At 36.0% G+C, this 22,698-nt stretch overlaps 1 protein-coding gene across 4 annotated transcripts in view; it reads left to right on the top strand.

Annotated features, from left to right (window-relative positions):
- Positions 1-22,698, top strand: part of MIB1 (MIB E3 ubiquitin protein ligase 1) — an 81,942-nt gene that overhangs the window by 26,612 nt on the left and 32,632 nt on the right. For all 4 annotated transcript variants that reach the window (XM_042797924.1, XM_042797923.1, XM_042797922.1 and 1 more), the window contains exons 6-12: positions 838-1,042; positions 2,637-2,820; positions 3,138-3,282; positions 4,420-4,553; positions 5,604-5,711; positions 8,891-9,088; positions 11,616-11,767. In XM_042797924.1, coding sequence (XP_042653858.1) covers positions 838-1,042; positions 2,637-2,820; positions 3,138-3,282; positions 4,420-4,553; positions 5,604-5,711; positions 8,891-9,088; positions 11,616-11,767 — 1,126 coding nt within the window. The remainder of the gene's footprint in view (positions 1-837; positions 1,043-2,636; positions 2,821-3,137; positions 3,283-4,419; positions 4,554-5,603; positions 5,712-8,890; positions 9,089-11,615; positions 11,768-22,698) is intronic.

The raw sequence follows: 22,698 nt of genomic DNA, 5'->3' as shown, positions 1-22,698 counted from the left end.
CAAGGACCCTTTCTCCTTTATTACCTCTTGCTTGGAAGAGGAAAACAAAACACTCTCTCCCTTCCCTTAGAGACAGCAATAGTACTAGAGGAACTCTGCTCACCCTGTCCTTTGCCACTGATGTTGCCATTGAAATGACTTCTGTGGTTGTCGTACTCTCCAGTGTTCCGTGGATGGCACCAGATACCATTCTCTGCTTCTGGCAGTGAGAAGGTCCACAGATGTGTTCTCATCAGTTAACACAGTTTGATGTATGTGAATGTATGCCATTTTTCTCCAGCTAATACGACACATCTTTTGAAAACAGGCACTGTCCACGGAGAATGTTTTCATTTTAAATTTGTAGGAGGTTTTTTTTGTTTGTAGTCATCTCCCACTTACAATGTTAAAGATTTTCATCACTGGTCATTTTGGAGGTATTCTTTTGCCAGTGTTTTCTCCACATGTAAGGGCTGACCCACTTCAAAACCACTTTCTGTGAGCCTTCTGCTTATATTTCAGCCTCTGAGTGGATAGATGGCACTTTGTGTATGACTCTCAAAATTATCAGAGCTCTTATGTATCTAGATGTCTAACACCATATGATGGCAGTTACCATCCCAGTTAGAGCCCATAGAGGGGCCTGTCACAAGTATTTAGCATTATTTGCTTTGAAAATTCACCAAGAAAAACACTATTCCATAGCCAGAGGTTTAGAGTTCTTTACCTCTTTGCTCCCTTTACCTATTGGCCACTACAGTTGCAGAGTCACTGAGCCTCAGAAATTAACTTCTGTTCTTTAAATTACATGGCAAATTAGTGTGGTCATGTGAACATTTTATTCTTATTCCATTTCAGGTGAGCAAAACGGTAATAGAAACCCTGGTGGTCTGCAAATAGGTGACCTTGTAAACATTGACCTTGATTTGGAAATAGTACAGTCTTTGCAGCATGGTCACGGAGGATGGACCGATGGCATGTTTGAAACTTTAACAACAACTGGAACAGTTTGTGGCATCGATGAGGATCATGACATTGTAGTACAGTATCCAAGTGGCAACAGGTTTGTTACACAGCCTTCATCATCGATTCTCAAAAACTTCCTTTGCCTTCAGCACTTGTGATTGCTCAGTACCAGAAACCTTCTGTTCTCCTTCTGTGTCTATTAAGATTTCCTTGAGAATTTTTATACTCCTTCTGCAATGTTTACTGAGGACTTACTGTTAAAGATACTGTAGAGGGAAAGGGAAGTTTGTTGCCTTTCTCATTTGATGAAAATTTGAGTCCAAACTAAGGGCTGGTGTTCTGGACTGTCTTATTTTCAAAATGTTTTAAGCAGTAGTTTCTTTTTTAATTACAAAGTATCCCATGGTTTCAAGAGGAATGGTAATAGCAATGCATTGTGGGTTTTCAGGAAAATGGTTTAAGAGAACAGGTGACAAACTTTATGGTGGAAATCTTGTCTAACATAGAATGACTTTGACATGATATATATCTAGCATTTTGTTATTCAAATGAATGCTAGTTTATGTAAATATGGACCAAGAATGGAAGGCATTGGGGAAGCTGTCGCCCAGCCACTCCCTGCAAGCAGTTTAGGTTTCAGCTGCATCTATGCTGACAAGATTTAAACCCAGCTCTAGAGTTGAATCTGAGCTGATACATCCACATGGTTTTGTGTTGTCTTGCTCTCAAGTATTTGGCTTATCTTTAAAAAGCAGCTGATGAATGGAATATCATTTCAGTTGTATCTGGAGACTGACCTGTTCACTTAGTGCAGAAAGGATTAGCAGTGCATTATTCATCCAGGCTTTCCCTCAAGATACTGTTTATTAATGCTGCAAAGTAATGCAAAACAAAGGTGTTGTCCCAGCTGACACAAGCTGAAGGGATGCATGTGGCCTTTCTTCGGACAGTCACAGCTGCAGAGCCAGTGAGAGGAGCTGCTGTCTTGTGCTTTCTTCCCTGACTTTGTGCTTTATAGAGATTTATCTGATGCTTCTCAACTAAATCAGATATCTGAATGAAAGTCAAGCCCAGACCAAATGGCACGTGAAGGAGAGATCACCATTTTATATATTAGAATATAACTCAGCATAAAACCAGCTAAATGCTGCTAAACCAGTTAAATTTATAGTACAAATTAAGAGAGTTTGCTCAAAAATTGAGGTGTATCTATGATATCCATTTAACTGAAGAGTATTTTTATAATTGAATATTGCAGACTTTGACCAGTCAGGGAGAGGACAAGATTCTGTGTTCTTCCCATGTTGTTTCCTGAGAGTCCAATCCTTTGTGAGACAGCTTGGATCTTCTTTTCAACCAGTGTCACCTCCTTTTCTCCCTGGAAAAAATAAACAAACTGTATAGCTACTGTCAGGACTATTATATTGCTGTCAGCTTGTTTCCCCTTAGGCAGAGTATTTCTTCATAGTTTTTACAAATAGTTTTTACATCTCTGAAAATTACCCCAGAAATATTCAACTAATGAGCCACAGACAAGTTTATGGACAAAAAATGGCTAACAACAAATGTGCCGTAGTAACCTAATTGCAGAAAGTTTGTAGGCATACAAGCAGAATCTTGTCCAACAGATGATTTTTAAACATGTTTCATTCTGCATGTTTAAAATCTACTTTAAATGATTCATTGTCTAGATGGACGTTTAATCCAGCTGTTCTCACCAAAGCCAATGTTGTCCGAAGTGGAGATGCTGCTCAAGGTGCAGAAGGGGGTACCTCTCAGTTTCAAGTTGGTGACCTTGTTCAAGTATGTTATGATTTAGAGCGAATCAAGCTTCTTCAGAGAGGTCATGGAGAGTGGGCTGAAGCAATGCTTCCAGTAAGTAGTTGTATGTTTGGATCCGTAGAATGGTAAAATTGTATAATATTTCTAGTTATGATTGGTAATAATACCTGGACCTTGTGGGAGCCAAAGTGATTTTCTTCTAAATTAGAGAAAGTGTATTTCATCATATGTGGTGTACTACTTGCTCAGATGTAGTAATCTGTTTAGCCTGATGAAACTTAGCTAAAGGTATTAGTGACTGTACTATTAAACAATGGACTTCATAAAATTTGTGACTTATTATAAAACATTCTGATTTCTAAATATTTTATTTTTAGTATTATTTGCATTTGGTGTTTTCTTTAATGCAGACTTTAGGTAAAGTTGGTCGGGTCCAGCAGATCTATTCAGACAGTGACTTAAAGGTAGAGGTTTGCGGGACATCTTGGACATATAATCCAGCAGCTGTCTCGAAGGTGGCATCAGCAGGATCTGCTATAAGTAATGCATCTGGTGGTAAGTTTGAAAAATAACCAGTAATGTATGTATGACAAGTATTTTTGTTAATCAAAAAATTTTGATAAGTTCTAGTACATCGTTTGTGTGCAAGGTTAGTAATACTCAGACTAATTGATGGCTAATTGATGTTATACAGTTGAGAATGGAGATGGTGGTGGTTGTTATGTTGATAAGGTGTAAAAACTCCAAATCAAATTTGGATTTCTGTTTGGCCACAGTGCAGGTATGTCTTTGAAGGTCTCCTCTAAGGACTTCAAAATGTAAATGATTGGAAGGGACATTAGATTGGAATAGGGACTAAGGCATGAAGAGAACGTCACTGGTTGTAGCAAGTGGACTCCTTGTTTAATAGATGGTGTGGGATAGCAAGCATAAGTGAGGCATCTCTTACAAGTAGTTACTCAGGATAATATTCTTTTCTTAAAATGTAGTCAGATACCCTTTGACTTATTACATGGGATTTTTTTTGTATGTGTTTATCAGCATTTCAGTTCTGTTGAAACTGCTCTCATTCATCTAATAGCAAGGTAGAAAGACTATCCAATGTGTTTTATATCGTTGGCTGTTTCACAGATCAATTAAACTAGAATGTTTTCCCTTTTTTTTTTCCTGTCATAGCTAGTTGTTTACTCCTCTTCACATATTGCTTTAATGCCAAAAAACCTTTCCACATAGTTTTCTAGACTTTTTCCTAGGGAGACATAAATAGAGTGAGTTTTCTGGAATAAAGACAAAGTCAGAGTGGCTATAAAACTAGGTAGAAGAGTAATATGACTTAGTGTTTCAAATCAGAGGGCAGGATATACCCTAAATTAAGCTGGAAGACTAAGAAGCCTGCTACATCAATACGTAAATTCGTGTTTTTACCTCTTTCCCACCCTTCTATATTTTGTGGTAGACAAGCTATTTGTGGTTCAGTCAACTTTGTTTTGAAGTGTCTGATGTGACAGTCTCAACTGCCTGATGGGTATTGGAGTGCAGCACTTTCTCAGAACTGAATAACTTACAGCTGCCATTTTATGGTGGTTTGTGTATTACTACATACATGTCTTTAGAAACATGACAAATTTAGCTGTTATTTTTCATACGTGATTAGAATTGCAATCTTAATTGTTCTTTATTTAATAATTATAGAGAGATTGTCTCAGCTATTGAAGAAATTATTTGAAACCCAAGAATCTGGAGATCTTAATGAAGAATTGGTTAAAGCTGCTGCCAACGGAGATGTTGCTAAAGTGGAAGACTTGCTAAAGAGACCAGATGTAGATGTGAGTGTTCTGTTTTGGGAGGACCTGTTCTGGGGACCTGTAATACTAAAGGAAGTGAAGCTGTCCTAGATGATCCTTGCCAGTCAGCAGCGTGTCTGCATAAAAGTAGTATAGCTGGTTCCAGTGTCTCTTCTCTCATTTCTTGTGCTATAAAATGTGTTGGGAGTGTGTGAAAGTAGTGCTTTACACCCTTTTTCACTGGACAGATTTTGTGTTCTGTTGTCTGCCATGAATTAAAATACCTTCCAGCCTCTGTCTGCCAGAGTTGGGGCAGAGAACCAAACACTCACAATTAGTGAAGGGTCTTCAAGTTCTTTTGTTTCAAAGAGGATAGTAGGAAGGAGGGTAAATTTTGGGGATTCTTTTGCTGCTGTTGTTGAGGGTTTTGTTTTTTTGATGCACAAAGTACATGCAATCTGAGAGAGTACAGATTAGTTTTACTAACTTGTCTAATCACAGAGTACTGAAAAATTTAAAAGGAAATGCTTAAGAATTATAGGACTTGATTCAAGGAACGTGTTTTAAAATCACAATCAGATGTTTTTCTCACTACAGCAGTAGTAATTTGTGCAGATAAGAAACTAAACTTCAGTTATGAGGATTGATTTGTAGCTCACAATTACACAAAACATGATATTTTGTTCAGACCAACTCCTGTTGTTGCTAAATTAGAAAATTAAGTTAAATACACTGTAGAGCAGAGAACCAGTACCATTCTGAGACCTGTTCTCTGAATCTTGTGTTTACAGTAGCCCAAAGATGAAACTTTTAAATCCATCTATTGTTCAGGTCTTAATGTTTGAAATAAATCCACTTCTTGCTTCTTTCCTTTGGTCTAGATAATGCTATAGAAATGAAATAGCCAAGACCTAGGAGATCATCTATATGAGCTAGAAAGGCAACCGTCTAAAAAACGGTTCATTTGATGATTTCATATGCATGCTGTTGCTTTAAGTTTTCTAATACACTTGCATGTATACTGCTAAAGTGTCTCACAGATGTGTGTGTGTGTATCCTGCAACTTATCTCAAAGTATTGATGTGCTTCCAGGTGAATGGACAGTGTGCTGGACACACAGCTATGCAAGCCGCTAGTCAGAATGGCCATGTTGACATTTTGAAGTTGCTTCTGAAACAGAATGTGGATGTAGAAGCAGAGGTAACCTCAATATTTCAAAATACAGTCTCCATAAGTTTTAATATTTTCTACATACAGAAATAACAATTCTGTTGGAGTTACCTTCTTTTTAAATGTCAGAGCAAGTGAAAAACTGCTTTTCTTACTGTAATTATGTTCCCAAATTAGCCTCCTGATAACAATATTACAAAGAGTCAGTATCTAATTGCTTAGCACCTCTAAGTGAAACATAATGCTAATATAATAGAGCTTTGTAAGCTTGTATGTGTAGTGGATGAAGCACCTTCTTTATTTCCTTTATTTAATTTCAACGGTAAGAACACAGTAGGCTAGCACATTGCCTGTGGCATCCAAAGAAAAAGATATTGTCGGATGCTGCATATCCAACTTCAGATACTTGATATGCTTCTTGTATATAGTGTTCAATTAGGAGAAAGTTTTCTATTCATAACTAAAGCAAGTTTGAGCAGAAAGTAGTAACAGCATCTTTGGGTAGGAACTGCCAACTCTGCTTCCAGTTCTTCAGTTGTTTTGTTTTCTTTTAACTTCACCAAAAATGGAAGGATTTCTTTTGTTTAGGTTTTTTAGAATTACTGTTTGTGAGAAAATTATCTAGCAGCATACTGTGAAATTTGCATTTTGAATCGATTTTGCTTCACTCACTTGCAGAATGCACTGATGTTGCAGCCTCTGGTCATTTGGTGAAGCACAAGAACAACCTGTCAAATTTCTATTATTAAGAATATAAATTAAAGACTAACAGAATGCTTAGAAGTTAGTAGTATGCCCAGTCATTATCTGCATAGCAGAAAAATAACCTTACACACTTGGGCATTTAGCATGATATAGTATTTGGTATACAGAAGCTATAATGTGTTAAAACATTAATGAAGCAATAATGTAATTCCTAGAATTAAAATTATTTTAATTATGAATACACCATTACTTTTAAAACTGTTTTCTGTTAAATTGTACAGATGGCTTAAATTTTATGCAGTATATATTTGCCATGGTCTGGTTTCTGTGAAGTCACTTCGGTTTAGAAGTAGTGCTTTCAGGGTAGTACATAGCATATATTATTACAAACTAGACTAATCTGCTTTCCATCTGTATTGTGTGATCAAAGCTGCTGTGTTAGTCAACTGGTAGACTGATACTTTACTTTCTGGTATAAGGAAGGGTTAGAAGCATTAGAGAGGAAAGTAGAAGCACTGCTTAAACAGCATCAAGATAATATACCTGGTAATCTGCTCACAGTAGAACTGTTAAGAGTTCATGTTTACTCAGGCTTCAGAAGTATCGTAACACTAGCATTTAAAAAAAAATTTCAGGCTTTTTATTTGAATTTTCAAGCTTTTTTCATGTAACTTTGAGTTGCCTGTGAAGATAGTATTCCTACTTAATTATATAGTTACATTAATTATTATAATACTAATCATATATATTATACGACTAGTTTAATGATTATATGTTTCAGGTTTTAAAATATGTCAGCTGTGTGAATTAGTGATGTGAAGACCCAGCAGGGCCATCCCATTAAGCAGAGAGCAAAAATTTAGCCCATTACTTCACTGTTGTGGTGTTTGGCATGTAAGCAATGGATAAAAATCCTTACTTTGCTTACTTTAAAGCTAAGTTGGATATATTTACACTTACGGTTACTGCTACAGAGTCTATACATTCATGATACTTTCTGGGGATGCTCTCATTGTTGTCTTCTCTGTGCTTGTATCTCTGACATAATGAATTTGTTACTGACAGCTCAAAAAGCCTGATGTAGGTTTTGCATAGTAAAAATATGTAGCCTTCTAGTCTGCAGAAATTAATGGGTATGAGTTATTGTATCGACAGTATTAACAATACTATATTATTGGCATGTATAGAAATATAGGGCTTTTAATATTCAGATTTATATCTAAATATAGGTCTTAGGACAGATGCTTAATTAGTTGTTAGCTTTTTCTAAGCATATTAATATGCCATTGTGTAGAAACTACACAGTGGGATTTAGATCCTGAGATTGTTTTGATGATGAGCTAAAAAAAGGCACACACTTTCTTGGACCTGTACTCCTTAAAGCAGGAATTCTATACATTAAGTTTTTATAAAATCAGGAGTTTACGTCTCAAAATTGGAATATTTTAAAACTGTAAAATATTTAATAAAATATATGGGGTTTCATCAGTAAATATTTCAGTGTACTTTACAGACTGCAAATATGAAAAGATAGATTACCACATACCTGTGAAACAAATTGCTCAGTATTTCTCTGTTGTTAAAATCAAATCCTACAAATACATAGTAATATTCCACTGCGCACAAAAATTTAGTTAGAAACTAGTTTCTGGAAATTTTTATTTCATTGAAACCAGTTATATACCTTCCATTTTACCTTTCTCTTTTCTTTGCTGTCATTAATGTTGAAATTCCGTGATTAATATTTTAAAAATTTTCATGTAGTACAGTCTACTTTTATGGATATTAAAGTAACCCAAACTGACAAATTGATGACTTTCATACCATAACTTTCAGTTTGGATGAAACTGAAACAAACTGAATTCAATCAGAGCTTTAATGCTGTGAATCATCATCGTAGAGCCAGAAATTTTAATTAATTTCAGCATCAGGCCAAAATGTCCTTTGGAGAAGTTTTACTAACTGAAAAGTAAGACATATGTAGTAACACCTAACAAATAGTAGCTTAATTGTATGAACAAATTAATTCTCTTATACCATGATTTGGAATCTGTAACGCTTACTGGGTTACAGGATGATTTACCCTGGGTTACAGACTGTAACGTGGTTTGGGTTTTGTTTGTGGGGGTTTTTGGTTCTTGTTTGTTTGTTTTGTTGGTGGCTTTGGGTTTTTTCGACAAGTGGTGGTTTTGTAGTAGAAACCCAAATGAATTTATTTGAATTTCTGATGAACACATCACACAGATTCAGGGCAATAGTTGTGTGTGGTATAGAGTATCATAGCTCATAGAATATGTATGTGTTTGTACAAACAGACTCTTCATCCTCTGTTGCTGTTGTTTGAGCAATTGTTTTAACTAGGTATTTGAATGGTATCATGATTGTCTAATTTTTCTTCCTCTTTAAAGAAATCAAATATGCACAATTCAGTTTAAATTAATCTTCTTATTTAAATGCAAAGGAAACATGGAACATCCTACGTCAAGTTAATGTTTCTACTTTAGGACAAAGATGGAGACAGGGCCGTCCACCATGCAGCCTTTGGCGATGAGGGTGCTGTGATAGAGGTTTTGCACCGAGGCAGTGCAGATTTGAATGCTCGCAACAAACGCAGGCAGACTCCACTTCATATTGCTGTCAACAAAGGTCATCTGCAAGTTGTGAAGACTTTACTGGACTTTGGCTGCCATCCTAGTCTCCAGGTAAAGGAGATACTAATGTAGATTCACTTTGTAGCTACTGAACTTTATGATTTGCTGTATATAGATGCTGTGTGTAGGTGACAGAAGAATAATAGAAAATGGGATTGAAAGGAATGGACCTTGTGGACTTGTGAAGTTGTCTGTCTCAGCATCTTACCCCAATATGTGATCAGTTGTAATAAAAATGCTATTAAATCCTACTTGTTTCCTTGACAGCTAGATAGGCATCTGATTTGTTTTAGCCAGTTGATGTTATCTGTAGATAACACCTGTTATCTGAAGACTGTAGTCATCTGTAATTGTTAACTTTCTCTCCAGATTAATTCCTCCTCTGTTGAATCCACAGCTGTTTGTTCCTTCTGTGAGGCACAGCTTTGCATTTTTTTGGTTGATGATACAGTGGAATGCTTTGTAAAAATAAACCTTTTTTCAGAATTGACCTATTATTGATAGAACTATTTAGCCAGATTCTCTTTTAGATAAAAGGCCTAACATTTTTAAAAGCCCTCATGCATAGGGCCTCAAGTACCATAATTTCACAGGGAGTTCTATCTCTAATGAATGTAGCAGAAGCTGTGACATATGAGTGCAGCCTCCTGTTGAGAAGGTAAAGTAGAAACCTGCTATCAAATAAGTAGGCATCCACATGCTGCATGAGCTGAATGCAGCCGCATGCAGTGCATTAGCAAAACAAATCAGAATTGCTAAGTTTGATAGAGGTTTGCAACAGAAAGTAAAAGCTGTAACGCCCTGGGCAAATCAAGATATGCAGTAATAACACATTTACCTCCTTGTTTTGCCACATCAGTAATCAGGGATTTTTTTCAGAGACAGTATATCAACATAATAAAGATTAGCAAACTTTCTTGAAATTAGTGAATATAGTGATTGTTTATTTATCTGCTTTCACTAGGCTTTTTAGGTACTGTCTTGATCTTGATGAAGTTGAGCTGTTAGCCAGCTAACGTCCATCCAGACCCTATATAGTATTTGTTGAACAGCAGATATAATGAAGAGTCTGTTGTGTTGAGCCCAATAAAGGATGACTGTATATCATATAACAATGTGTGATATATGGGTAGCCAAAATGGATGTGTCTGACTTTAAATTATAGAAGTCTTTTTGAATTGAAAATTTCAGTAGAATGGTGCTATGAAACTCCATCTGGAAAATATAATTGTCATTGAAAATAATGAACTCAGATCCTGCATGTGTACTGAGGAACTCTGATGTGCAGATGTCAGTAGGTGATTGATTTGGTGGATGAGAGCACGGGAGAGTCAGACTGAGGCATGACTGGAATTTAACTGGCCAGCACTCTACTACTCAAGCCAATTCCCTGTGTAAACAGAAACATATGTTAGTCTGTAAACAGTAAATTCAGGAAATAGGATCAATTAAACCAAATAAAAGCTACATAATGTAGTTTTGGTAAACTGGTTCACACTGGTTCAAGTGTTCCATATTCTGGAAATTCTTATTTGGCAGTTTTTGATTTTCACTGTAAAGATTATACAGATTTGGCTTTGTATTAGTGTACTGCTAAAATGTTCAGTTCCCGTGTTAGTCAGTTTGCAGTTGAGTCAGTGTCAGTGACAAAAGACTTCCTGACTTATATGGTGTTAGAGTTTTACTGGAAGCATAAATCTAGAGAGTTTGCCTATATAGCAGCAAATAAGCTTTAAATGGATGTGTTTTCTCACTGTTAGTCTAGGGCATTCCTTTTCAGTCCAACCATTTGGGTCCTTGAGTAAGTAATGTACAAAATGCTTCTAGGAATAAAAAGTATTTTTCCCTTATTTGGGATATTTGAAAAATAAAATGTCAAGCTAAAAATATAAATTCTTTGCCTGTTCAATTATGCACTGAAACACTTTACCTTGTGTAATGTAATCCGGAATTGGCCATAACAAGGTTACAAGCTTAGTATTGCATATGACATTGGCCTTTGTTTCATGGAAAATGATCTGCTTCGGTTAAAACAGATGTGCCCAAGTTTATTACTTGGACTGTATTTTATTTTGACTTGCTTACGCTTTTATTTCACACTGTCATTTTGGTATTGTCTTTTACATGGTTAATGGCTGGCTCAGTCTTAGCTTTCGTCACTCAAAATTCCCTGTCTTCTCCCTGCCTGGCTAGTCTCCTCTGTTCTGTTAATTTTTTTTGCTGTTCTATTACTCATAAAATGTAACTTGGGCATCAACTCCATCTGGATATGAGGCATAGAGAAGTTGATGTCTACACTAGTGTCTTCAGTACTATCAGATGCAAGGCATGCTTGAGTTCTGGTAGTAGCAGAATCACAGAAGACTGGAGCCCTGGGTGACATAACTCAGTGAAGGATTTGCAAAACCCAGAGCAAGATCAGAAAGTAGCTTGCTCTGAACTTTGCAGTATAGCAACACTTTTAGGTCTGAAGAGCTGTTTTGTGTTTGTGTAGTTAGTTTTCCTAGTGATGCTTAAGCATCTTTTTTCTTTAATGTGAATGCATGTAAAAATTGATGTAAGCTGTTTCTGGTTTTAGGATTCTGAAGGTGACACTCCACTTCATGATGCAATAAGTAAAAAACGTGATGACATCCTTGCTGTATTGTTAGAAGCTGGAGCAGATGTTACTATCACCAACAACAATGGGTTTAATGCTCTTCACCATGCTGCACTAAGAGGAAACCCTAGGTAAAAATTTGTTTTTACAGATTATTATTTATGAAAGGAAAACAAGTGCGTGGGAGGGTAGAATTATGGTATTCTTTCAAAGGATCCTTAAACCTGCCTGCAGCTGTTTCTTAAGTTTTGATATTTCTTAGAGATATGTCTCTAATACTTGGGAAGTTATTACTAGAATGACACTACTAGTCTGCTCAGTTTAATGCTGTATTCCGGTGACTCCAGATCTCTGGGAAATATATGGTGGCTGTAAAATCTTGCCAATAAATGTTTTGATAAATAAGCTATTAAGTAAAATCTTAATGTGGGATTTGTAAAATTGTTTCCCTTCTCAGATACTGGCATTGGGAAAGGGATTTGAGTTTCTAAGAAATATGTATTTGTGAATAATTAATAAAGATACCATGCAGTTACAAAGTGATTTTAGGATTGTTGCATTAAATTATATTTGTCAGTATAAGAAACATTTAATTTTGTTTCCTTAGAAGTATGTGTAGAAGGAATTTATTCTTTCAGCTTTTATATAGCAGCTTATCTGAAGCAGCTAGTTTTAAGGCATTTCTTTTTTTTTTTTATTTTGCTAGCTGCATGCCATACATTTACGTTCAATTTTCAGTTAAGGTTGCTTTCAGAAACTATATTGCATAGGTAGAACTTAATGGAATACTTGCTGCATTGCTGGTTGCTGCTTATTTTGTGGATAAATGGTATTCTTCAGAGCCGTTAGTCTATCAAGACTTTAATATGCTAATTGTGTGGAGAATTTGGGATAGTTCACATGAAATAAGAAAATTGTATGTTTACTTGTTTAACTTTACTCAATTCTACTACTTTTCAGTTGAGAGAAATAGGACAAATAAGACTGTGTATTAATATATGGGAACAAAATCTGGATTAGTCTCAGAACACAGCTATCAAGGCTGACACTTAAAATGTAAACAAGCATTTATATATGTATATGGAATAGAATCACACTTCACAAAGTAAAAGTAGGGATTGAAAGTGTTGATAGGAACAATAAATGTGTTTACAGTTTTCTACTGTGCTCATAAAAGGTGTATAAGAGAACATGTCAAGGACCTGGAGAAAGGAGCTTATTTTTGGCATTTGGGAGACAATTCTTTGAAGTCTGACTTGGTAACTTACTCACTTAATGCAAATTCTCCATATTTACATAACAGCATTATCCAGAAGTACTTTTTCCTGTTTCCAGTTACCTAAATAGGATATTTTTTGGTAGTTTTTTGTTCTGCAATGCTTTCTTTAGGCTCTTGTGAGATGTAGGGAAAATGTATGGAAAAAAAGCTCTTCATAGGGATGCTGAAGATTTTTTTTTCTGTGGGCGAATGTTTTAGGAGCTGCAGGCTGTTTCTTTGATGGAGGGATCCAAATTGTAGTTCCGACTGGGTCAGTTTGACGGTTGGCAGAGTGTAAAGCATAGTGCAATTTCTCCCAGAGTCCTCTCTCCTTTACAGAAGCTTGTACTGGAAGAATAGGAAAATATTTCCAATATTAGTGATTTGAACGCTGTGTAGGTTCCCACTCTCATACATGGGTTTTTACTTGCATCTAAAACAGATACCTAAAGCTGTTAGATTTCTACTTTTTTGGTTGCAGTTATATCTGAGCACTTCTGAAGCCTGTAAAAAGAGAGAATCTTGTATCTTTTTAGAGAGAAGTAGTAATTTTATTCATTTAATAGTAGTAGTTTCATTTGTTCACAGCATTAGATGTTTTACAAATCAACCTGGGAAGAAATTAATGAAAATAAAACCAAAATAACTATTTTGAAAAATTTTTAACTTTTTTTTTTTGTCCTGGCCAAAAAAAATCATTATAATGATTTGATTCATTTAGGAGTTATTTTCTTTAAGATTTGAGTGATGGTTGTTTATTTCATTGTTGATTCTGTAGTTCTACCACTGGCCTATTTCTGAATGAAACCACAGGCTTTATATTTGCCACTTTGTTTTTCTAATCGGATATAGAACAATTGATATTACTAATCTGTCAAATGCACCAAGCACAAGCTATTTAAAACACTGTTAAAAATAACCACCTGAACTTTAGCTTTTAGCTGGTATGGGTCACAAGCAGTATGTAATATATTCTGCTTGAAACCTTACTTAAGGACCTATCTTTCCTAATCCAAGCTTTCCTGCTCCACCTAAACTGGAGTTTTTGTGGCTTCAAGCTGTGGTGCTTTATATGGAATATAGGGCACTAAATTTCCCTTAAATATATTAATATATAAAGAAATACTATTTTATAGAAGTTAGATATATTCATATATTTATATAACCATGTATGCATGTGTGTGTATCTATCTACATTTATAAAAATAAAGTACTTACTATGTATGTATTGTTAAAGTCCACATCCGTTTTCCTTGTTAATGATAACAAAATCAGTGCATGTACAAAGTGCGTGGATACCACAGTAAAGTGAACTAGATTTCTATAGAATTTCTTGTAGTTGATATCAAATAGGTATTTGGAACAAATTTAATTTTCATTGCAAAACCTATTCTGCTTTTTGCTTGAGTTCTGATCTTTACTAACAGTAGGGAAATAGATCTCCAAGAATAAAAACCACACAAACTGTGCTGAGGAGAACATTTGGAAGTTTAAAATTTTTCATAAGAAAATTAATACTTATATTCTATTTTAAACGTGAATATTAGATAAACATAAGAAATATAGCCAGTTATGTCAAATAGCTTAGATATTTCTCAGCACTTAATATTCCATGACAGTTTGGCAGTGTTTTCAAGTCGTTAAGGTATAGTATCTTTTGGAGAGCATCCTATTATTAGTGGAATATGTTTATTTTTAATAGTTTATTTCTGTTCATAGCTTGTGAATTGGTATAGAAACAGAACTTTTGGTTTTCATGCTAATGTGTAACATTGAAATGTAGATTGAACATTACTCAGTTTGTGTTGTAGGTAACTTTAAACTTGTGCATGGGAGATAGAGCTAAGAAATCTGAAATGAAGTGTCAGGAAGTTAAGATTTTGTTATGTACATGGTTTCTTGTTCATGATTTTTAACTGAGTCAGTCATATTAAAAGTGCATTTATTTTGGAGTTTTTCAAAGTACTTTGTGATCTTCAAAGCTTGGCAGACTTTGACTTTTCAGTGTTAATGAGATTTTTCAGACAGAAATAAGAGTAAAATTTGAAAATACTGTGCAGATTGGTTATTTTTTCCATGTTATCAACTCTTGGTTATGTTTGATCTGTTCTCATACCTGTGACTTCAGATTTTTGAGCTGAAGACATGACTGTGAAGTGTAGGCGTATTTTATATCCGTTGCCCCAGTTAGTTTTAGCTTTGCATTGTGTCTTGTGAAGAGAGCTTTATTCACACTGCAGCTAGCATCTTAAGTAGAGGCTGCTTTTAGAGCTGACCTGACTTTGCACATGCGTAGGACTAGTTCTTCACAGAAGTAAATTCTGCTGGACTTTAAATAAAAAAATTAAAATATTATGATAAGGTGCAGATTTAATATATTCCTGTCCAATAACAAGAAGTAATTCATCTTTATGTTCATAAACTAGCAAGTAGGAGACTGTGGTTTAAAATGGAGTTACACTTTTTCCTGATGTTTGTCTTAGTAGAACTCTTCTTGTTTTTAGACTTGCTGATGGTTTGAACTGGCTGGCAGTGAAATTTTGCTGTGTTTTGTTAGCTATGTATTTGAGAGGTGGGGTTTCTCACCTGTACCTAGTGTTAAAAAGTGTTTCAGGGACTTTTGTGCTTGCTTTGTGGAGGTTCTCACAAAGACAAGTTGTGAGGTAATCAGAGAGTTGTACAATTATTTTCTAAACCAGTAAAAGGGATTTTTTGCTTTCTTATTTGCAGTTCTGACAGTAGGTGTAGGTTGAAGCTGAGTGTAAAAAAAGCATGCTCCTAAAACCTCTTATTAAAGTATTATATCAGAAAATGCTTTGAAAGAAGACTTTTGTTCAAGTTGGTTTGGAGAAAGAATACAATCTCTGTGAGCAGACCTGTAATTAGATGGCAGATAGCCTGTAGCCATTGAGGTCAGCGACAAATTGATTATCTTTAAATAGTAAATAATGTGCCCAGCATGTGCAAGATGGCAAATAAAAGGGAGTTTCCTCCCTTATGCAATTGAAAAAAGGGGGGGGAAGGTGGGGGGGACAGGAAGAGAAACACCCAGAAGACTTTCCCTCCATTGCCAATGCTGTTCATGATTGCTTTCTTTTGATCAAGTTTTTTTGTTCAGTTCTGTTACAAAGGGCAACAGACTTGAGGAAAAATACAAGAGACAATAGATCATTGGAAAATGTGTTTATTTCACTGTTTACCTATCTTCTTTATAAATGTTGTAAGAGATCAGTTTTCGCTGCATGTGGACAGAATAGTAAATACCAGTAGCTGTTTATTTACAAATAAAACCTTGAAATTTTGGAATACAGAATTTTGCTACACTCCTTGTTACCTTCCATCTTGAAGCTGCTCATAATAATTGAACTCAACTGCAGAGGACTGCATAATTACTTTGAGCAGACTTAATGTTCAGTTTTAAAAATATGAGAGATCCTGTAGTGATCAATGCATAGCTACAGCTGGTTGAAGGGGACCAAATCCATTGAAGAGGTGATTTGGTTCCATTTTACCAGCTTTAGCAAAGCATTGGAGTGCAGGAAGGTTATAAAAATGTGTTACTGAATTAAGTACATGAGCAGTTCACAAAGAACATGTTGCGTTCTTCTGTGTTACACATTTTGTTTCTAGTCAATGCAAATTTGAATTCCTTCACTAATTTGGTGACGGCAAAATAGAAAGCTGTATACCAGAAAGGTCTGTATAGTATCCAGGTTTGTTCCTTCCTCGAGTATTTCCTTGAGGATCTTTGTATGAGTTTCAAATCAAATTATAGTTACAGTTTTAATTTTTTTCTGTCCGCACTAACGAAATTCTACAGCAGTGACCAGAAACTGTAGTCTTCCAATTTCTATTCATATAGAGCTCCCTCGCCTCTTTATGTTAAACTTTACTGGAAAAGGTGGTTTCTGTTTTCCCCCCATTTCCCCGCCCACCCATTCATTTTCTGGCAGGTTCCCTTTTGCAGCTGCTTTAATGCTGTAGTTGGTTAGCACAAGTATAAATGTCAAGTGCTTTCAATTCCATTACTATATCTCTGGTTAGTGTTAACTTTTTAAGAATGATTATATAATATAGCAGGATAGATTTTTTTTTTTTAACCCTGATAGTATACATAAACATGCTTAATGCCAGAAAAATACAGCTTTTAAAGAATTATCTGGGCTTGCATCTGATTTCTTCTAAATTAAAGTCCTTAACACATTTGTGCATGCTTGTGTAGCTTTTTTTATGTTGTGTGCTGAATTCTTTTTGAGCTTTGGCTGCAGTCGGAAGTAGGGAGCAACCTTGGTTCAAGCCATTCACTAGTAAAGAGTATGTCAAGTATAGTCTACATCTGTTTGTTGCATAGTCTGATGCTGGTGAGAAGATTTTTGTAAATATATTCCCAACACCATGTATCCTAATAGAAACATAGCAGGTGTGTCACTTGGACATAAGCATTAAGATGGCTATAAAATTAGTTTCTATTTTTAACAGTTATACAGGAACTGTTTTACAGATACAGCTGCTCAAGTGCGCTTTTGGATAGCAATACAGTTTCATGTACTGGCCATATCGGGACAAAAAACGGCCGTGGAAAAAAAGCCGTGTAGCATTTGATAATGTCAGCATCTGTTATCCCTGTCAGTCACACAGTTGAAATGTTTGAGTTACAACTGTGTCAGCAGATGCCCAAAGTTCAACTTGTGCTCAGTTAAAATTGAACAGCTGATCTAAGTGATGGATGTGACATTTTAGAGTGACTGGATATGTATTCTTAGAGATATGCTAACATGAACTAGCAGGAAGCGATGTCAACATATAATTTTAACTTTTGTATCACTCTGAACTGTCATTTTGTTTTGGAATAGCATTGCAATGTTATACAAAGAAGACAAGTAAGAACACAACATGATGAATTATTACCAGAAACCTTTCAAAATAAACTTAAGCTGTTAAGAAATTAGTGGCATTATGTAGTGGAAGCCAAATCAATTGGTGGTGAGGACAGGAACTCATCAGGAGAAGTAGTAAACATTTAGCAATTAACCCCTCTGTAAATCTGTTGGTAATACCAAATTGCTTCTGTGAGCATGATCAAGTTCAGTAGCATCGCTCCATTTAGAAAAGCTACTACAATTTGATTTGTTTCCTGCTATAAACCAGTTTTAATTTAGATGTTAAGGTACTGTTGTTTTCATGCCAAAATATCTGCTCATAAGAGAAATAGCTTTAAAGCAAATATTAGTGTTTTACTTACGAAAGTGGTTCTAGTAAGATAATGTTTCTTCTTGTATACATGTTATTCTGTAGTTTTGGGTAATAAAAATAGCAGGCTATGTGTACTCTTAGCTATTTGAGAATTATGTGAGTATTTCAAAATAAGATTCTCCCTATAAAAATCTTTCATTGCCGCTTTTTATTTTTCTTGTGGTGTGGTTTTTTTTTTTTTTTCCTCCCAGCCATTTTAGTAAGCACAGGGCTACAGTTAGAATCTTTAATCTGGGCCAAATGTGCCTACTTACCATGGACGTATCCTATTTAATAACTGCTCTAAGAAGGCTGTTGTCACAAATAGGAATGGGTGGATTGAGCCAGGAGATCTTTTCTCATATTTTACCTTGTTCCTGAATTTGATGTTGAGTGTCTTTACTTAGGGATGGTATGCAGCAGTATATTTAATTAATACCACTTTTAGAACTTGAAACTGTTGCAGGACTATTTCTCATGTAGTTCTTAAAATTTTCTGGATGCTACAAAGTCATGTTTCCGTGGCTAATTTTCTTAAATTTGAATTTTAAATAAATTCTGGTTGTTTGAAAATAGTTTTTAAGATAACTTACCTTTTAGATTGTAGCTGTCATTTGTGTTTTCATTTAGGAATCAGCCAATAGCTTTAATTCGCTGACTAGCAACTGTGGCCTAGAAATCTCTGTATTGTCACTTTCTGTGCATAAACCTGACACTGCACTTTGTATCGAAGAGCTCAGCGAGCATAATAAGTCTTGGTTTTGAGAAAATTCTAACTTAAGTCTTGTATATTAAATTACAGAAGTTGTTATACTCAAATATTTTGGCTATCCTTTTCTCTAAATCACAGCCTTAATTTCTTAGCTGTTTCTATTTGTGTCTTAGTTTCAACCTGTAGATTAAATATTCTATAGTAGATGTAAATTTAAATACTACCATCTGAAGTAGAACTGGCTGTGATTAACGGAACAATGGCTTGTTTTTAATAAGATACATTTTGATAATTGGGCTTTTAAGAATAGTTTAAAATCTATTAACTGAGGAGTACTGGTAATGATAAATTTTGCAGCTATGATGCAGTCTCAATCTGTGCATTTCTAAGGTTCATTTCCAGCCTTGTTTTGAATTCTTTGTTTACAACTAATGTTCTGCTTATCAGCTGTTAACAGTTCTTCCTACCCACTTTTATAGTCACTTAATTTAATGTTTTGTGATTTGTTACTAACAAGTAAGAGTTATTTTGGCAATACCAGCTGACCCTTAGCAAGCTAATTTGTCACATGAATGTCATTCAAACAAGAGGGAAACCTGTTTCTTCCAACAGCTGTTTAGTTTCCTCTTACTGGTTGTTCATGCCTGCCAAAAATACATACTTCTTTACATTCCATAGCATTGTATGTTCATATGGGTACATAAAGAAGTATGTACTCTGAGCAGGTACACACAGAGTTGCTTGACTACCTGCCAGATGAACCTCAGAAGTATTTTGCTGCTTTCCGTTGCTGTCGTTATTTGAAAGAACAATGTTATGATTAACTGATAGTAGAAAATAAACTTACTTTAACTGAACTTTGCAATGCAATTTACCTGCACAGTGGCTTAAAGCCGGTTATAGTTCATTGTTCTGGGATGATATAGACATTAGAAGTGCTTTTCCAGATTTTGGCAGCCTCTTGCTGTTCATTCTGAGTGACCATGTTTGAGTGGAGAGTTGAATCGCCTGAAGCTTCGCAACGTATTTTCTTGGAATTCGTAGTTGTATTCCACTGTAAAAACGTCAGCTTCCTCCCAGGTCTTCTAGCAGATTTCCATGCTGGTGTACAGTTTGCATCTAGTGTCCTGAAGGGAAGTATAGACTTGTCTAATATAGCAGTTATAAGCTTATTTTCCTACCCTCCCCAATCCCACTTCCATGCTTTTTGCATCCCATTCAGTGTTCTGCAAACTCTTTGCAGGTTTATACTTATTTCTGTTGTAGCTCAGAAAAATCCCCGACAGCAGTATCTGCCACTGGTGATCCTGCTTATCGTAAAGATGATGACATTGAATTAAGAAAACAACCTCTAACTGCTGTGACAGGATTTTGATTGTTAGGCCGAAGGTCACATGTGAAAGCTAATACCTAATCAGTACATCTGCAAGCAGCTTTTCTCATTTTTTAAAATTCTTACCTACTTCAGTCAAAATCTTGTCCACACTTGAAACATTTATGACAACTAAAAAAAAAAAAAAACAATCTCAGAGAAACAAACCCCCAAGTTTAACCCTGTTTCATCAGACTCTGTGCACCTTAGTTTAGAATAATAGTAAAATATTTGATGTACAGTATGGTGTTGACTTCTAAGGGTCCGTCAGATATAGTTTACGGTTGCTTAATTTTGTATTTCAGGAGTTGTTTGGAGTTACAGTAAAGAGGAAGTGTTGTCTTTACAGCATTAGAAGGTAAATTTGAATAAGCTTAACAATTAGTAAATAGTTGTGAGGAAAGCTGAGAGCAGAGGAAGTAAGAATTTCTGCAGCTCATGACAAAAACCTAGTGCAGCTGATAGAGAGCAAATCAGAGTGTAGCAGTAGCTAGCACAGTACTACAAGGAGAAACAGCAATGCAGCATTAGAATCACAGCAGTCACATTCTAGTTTTTAAGTAGGTTGTTTTCATGTACATCTGAGATAAAACACCTTGAAAATTTTGCTTAGATGTACTTAAGAACTCAGCATTGCACTACCACACTGTTTATTAGATTTTCTTTTTAAAGTTGGTAATTTCTTTTAGTTGTGCATAGGAAGATAAGCATATATTTCACTGACACGAACAACCATTTAATGGCATTGCAATTTTTGAGTTTATCTTCTTTTAAAAGAATTCTGCCTACCAAGCAAGTTGGGTGGTTGTTTTTCTTTTTGCTATGAAATTTGGACTAATGTTGTTTTCTTTCAACCTGCTCTTTACACTACAAATGCTTGATACTTTAACACACTCAAAATTAAGCTGTTCCCAGAGTAGAGGGATTAATATAACAATACAAAAACATTCTAGTAAATAAGATATACATGCAGAAAGTCATAGGCATCCTTTAAACGTGCAGAATAATGCAGGTCTCCTGATGTTCTATTACCTGTAAGCTTAGTATCATGCAGCATTTGCAGTTGGAAGAGAGGTAATGACCTAGAGACACATCAGCAGCAGCCATCTCATCCTGAGTGCTCTCTCACTCTATTCGCTGAATCAGCTCTTCATTACATGGGAGGGGGAGGCAAGGGGGGGCCAATGTCGGTGCATACAGTACCTCACCACCTTAAATAGATAAAACTTAAAATAAAAAAAAAAAAAAAAAAAAAGGCATGAAGACAGGTACCTAATTGGCACCTGCTGCCTTTCTTGGAATGCTAAAATATGGATGATGTTGTATAGAAATTATACCTTATGTCTGCTGGACTGAGAGTTAAGACTCCAAGGATGGATGCTAGGAAGCCAAGGGAAGGTGAACTTAGCCCACTGTCAGATGAAAATAATCACAGGCAGAAAGAAAAATCAAAACCCAACAAAAAAAGAAAAATCAAGCCCCCAAAAGTTGGAGTCGCTTCAAAAAAAAAAAAAAAAAAAAGACACCAAAAAAAGCGTGATCGTCTCCCCCCTCCCCCAGCAAATATTGGTTTCTTCTAGTTCCTTAGATATTGCACTGCATCTTTTCTTGCTTGAGGTTATGTTTCCAGGCTTAACTGTAGGCAGGTCTGTGTTGAAGCTACTTTCCATCTTCAGAGGTCAAGTCAGCTAGCGAGGTCAGGGCTCCCGCACGCACCCTACAGAAGACACTAACCGTATTTCCCACTTAGAGGGCACGAGCAAAACTGTTACGGCTTTATAGGCAGCTAAGCATTTGAAACATGCACTCCCAGGCAAACAGGCTCTCTTGTGCCTCTCTCTTCCCTGACCATATTTAGTCAACCATTGCAAAAAATAGTCTCTCAGCTGTCGATTGTCGATCCGGCCGCGGAGGGAGCCGCCATCCGGCGCTCTGCCGATTGATTGTGCAGCCTGCACTTCCCCCGCCGCTTTAGCCATTTGTCCCCAGGTTTTTTTAGCACTGCCAAATAAAGCGCTCTCTCGTGTTGCCAGTTAGATTTCCCAGGTTTTCACTGAGCTTGCGCTGCTACTAGTAAACCCTGATGAGGTTGTCACTATACTTAGAAACGGGTGGGGGGGGGGGGAGGAGGAGAGGGGGAGAGGAATGGGGGGGGGGGGGAAAAGGCAGCCCTGCTAGTACCCAAGGCAAGGACTTCACACAGATATAGAAGAATAAATACCCTGCGCTGCCACGGCGGATTGTGTAACCTGGTTTCCTGATCGCTAAAAAAACGCCACGAGTAACACCATGCTGTTTAACTGGAGGTCTAAGCGGCCTTGTGTATGTCTAGTTTGAAGTTCAACTGAAAATCATGCTGTTATTTTAGAAATAAGAAAGTGTTGTTTTGTGGCCCCACGTTTCCATATTCCTATGCAGTTAGAAATCATTTGAAAAACAGGTACCTTTGCTTTGATTTGTAAATTAATATCATTCCATACTACTCTGT

The sequence above is a fragment of the Tyto alba genome, unplaced genomic scaffold (assembly GCF_018691265.1).
Source record: "Tyto alba isolate M040663 unplaced genomic scaffold, T.alba_DEE_v4.0 Super-Scaffold_27, whole genome shotgun sequence".
Lineage (NCBI taxonomy): Eukaryota > Metazoa > Chordata > Aves > Strigiformes > Tytonidae > Tyto > Tyto alba.
The sequence above is the reverse complement of the archived record's forward strand: the minus strand, read 5'-3'. Positions and strand labels throughout refer to the sequence as shown.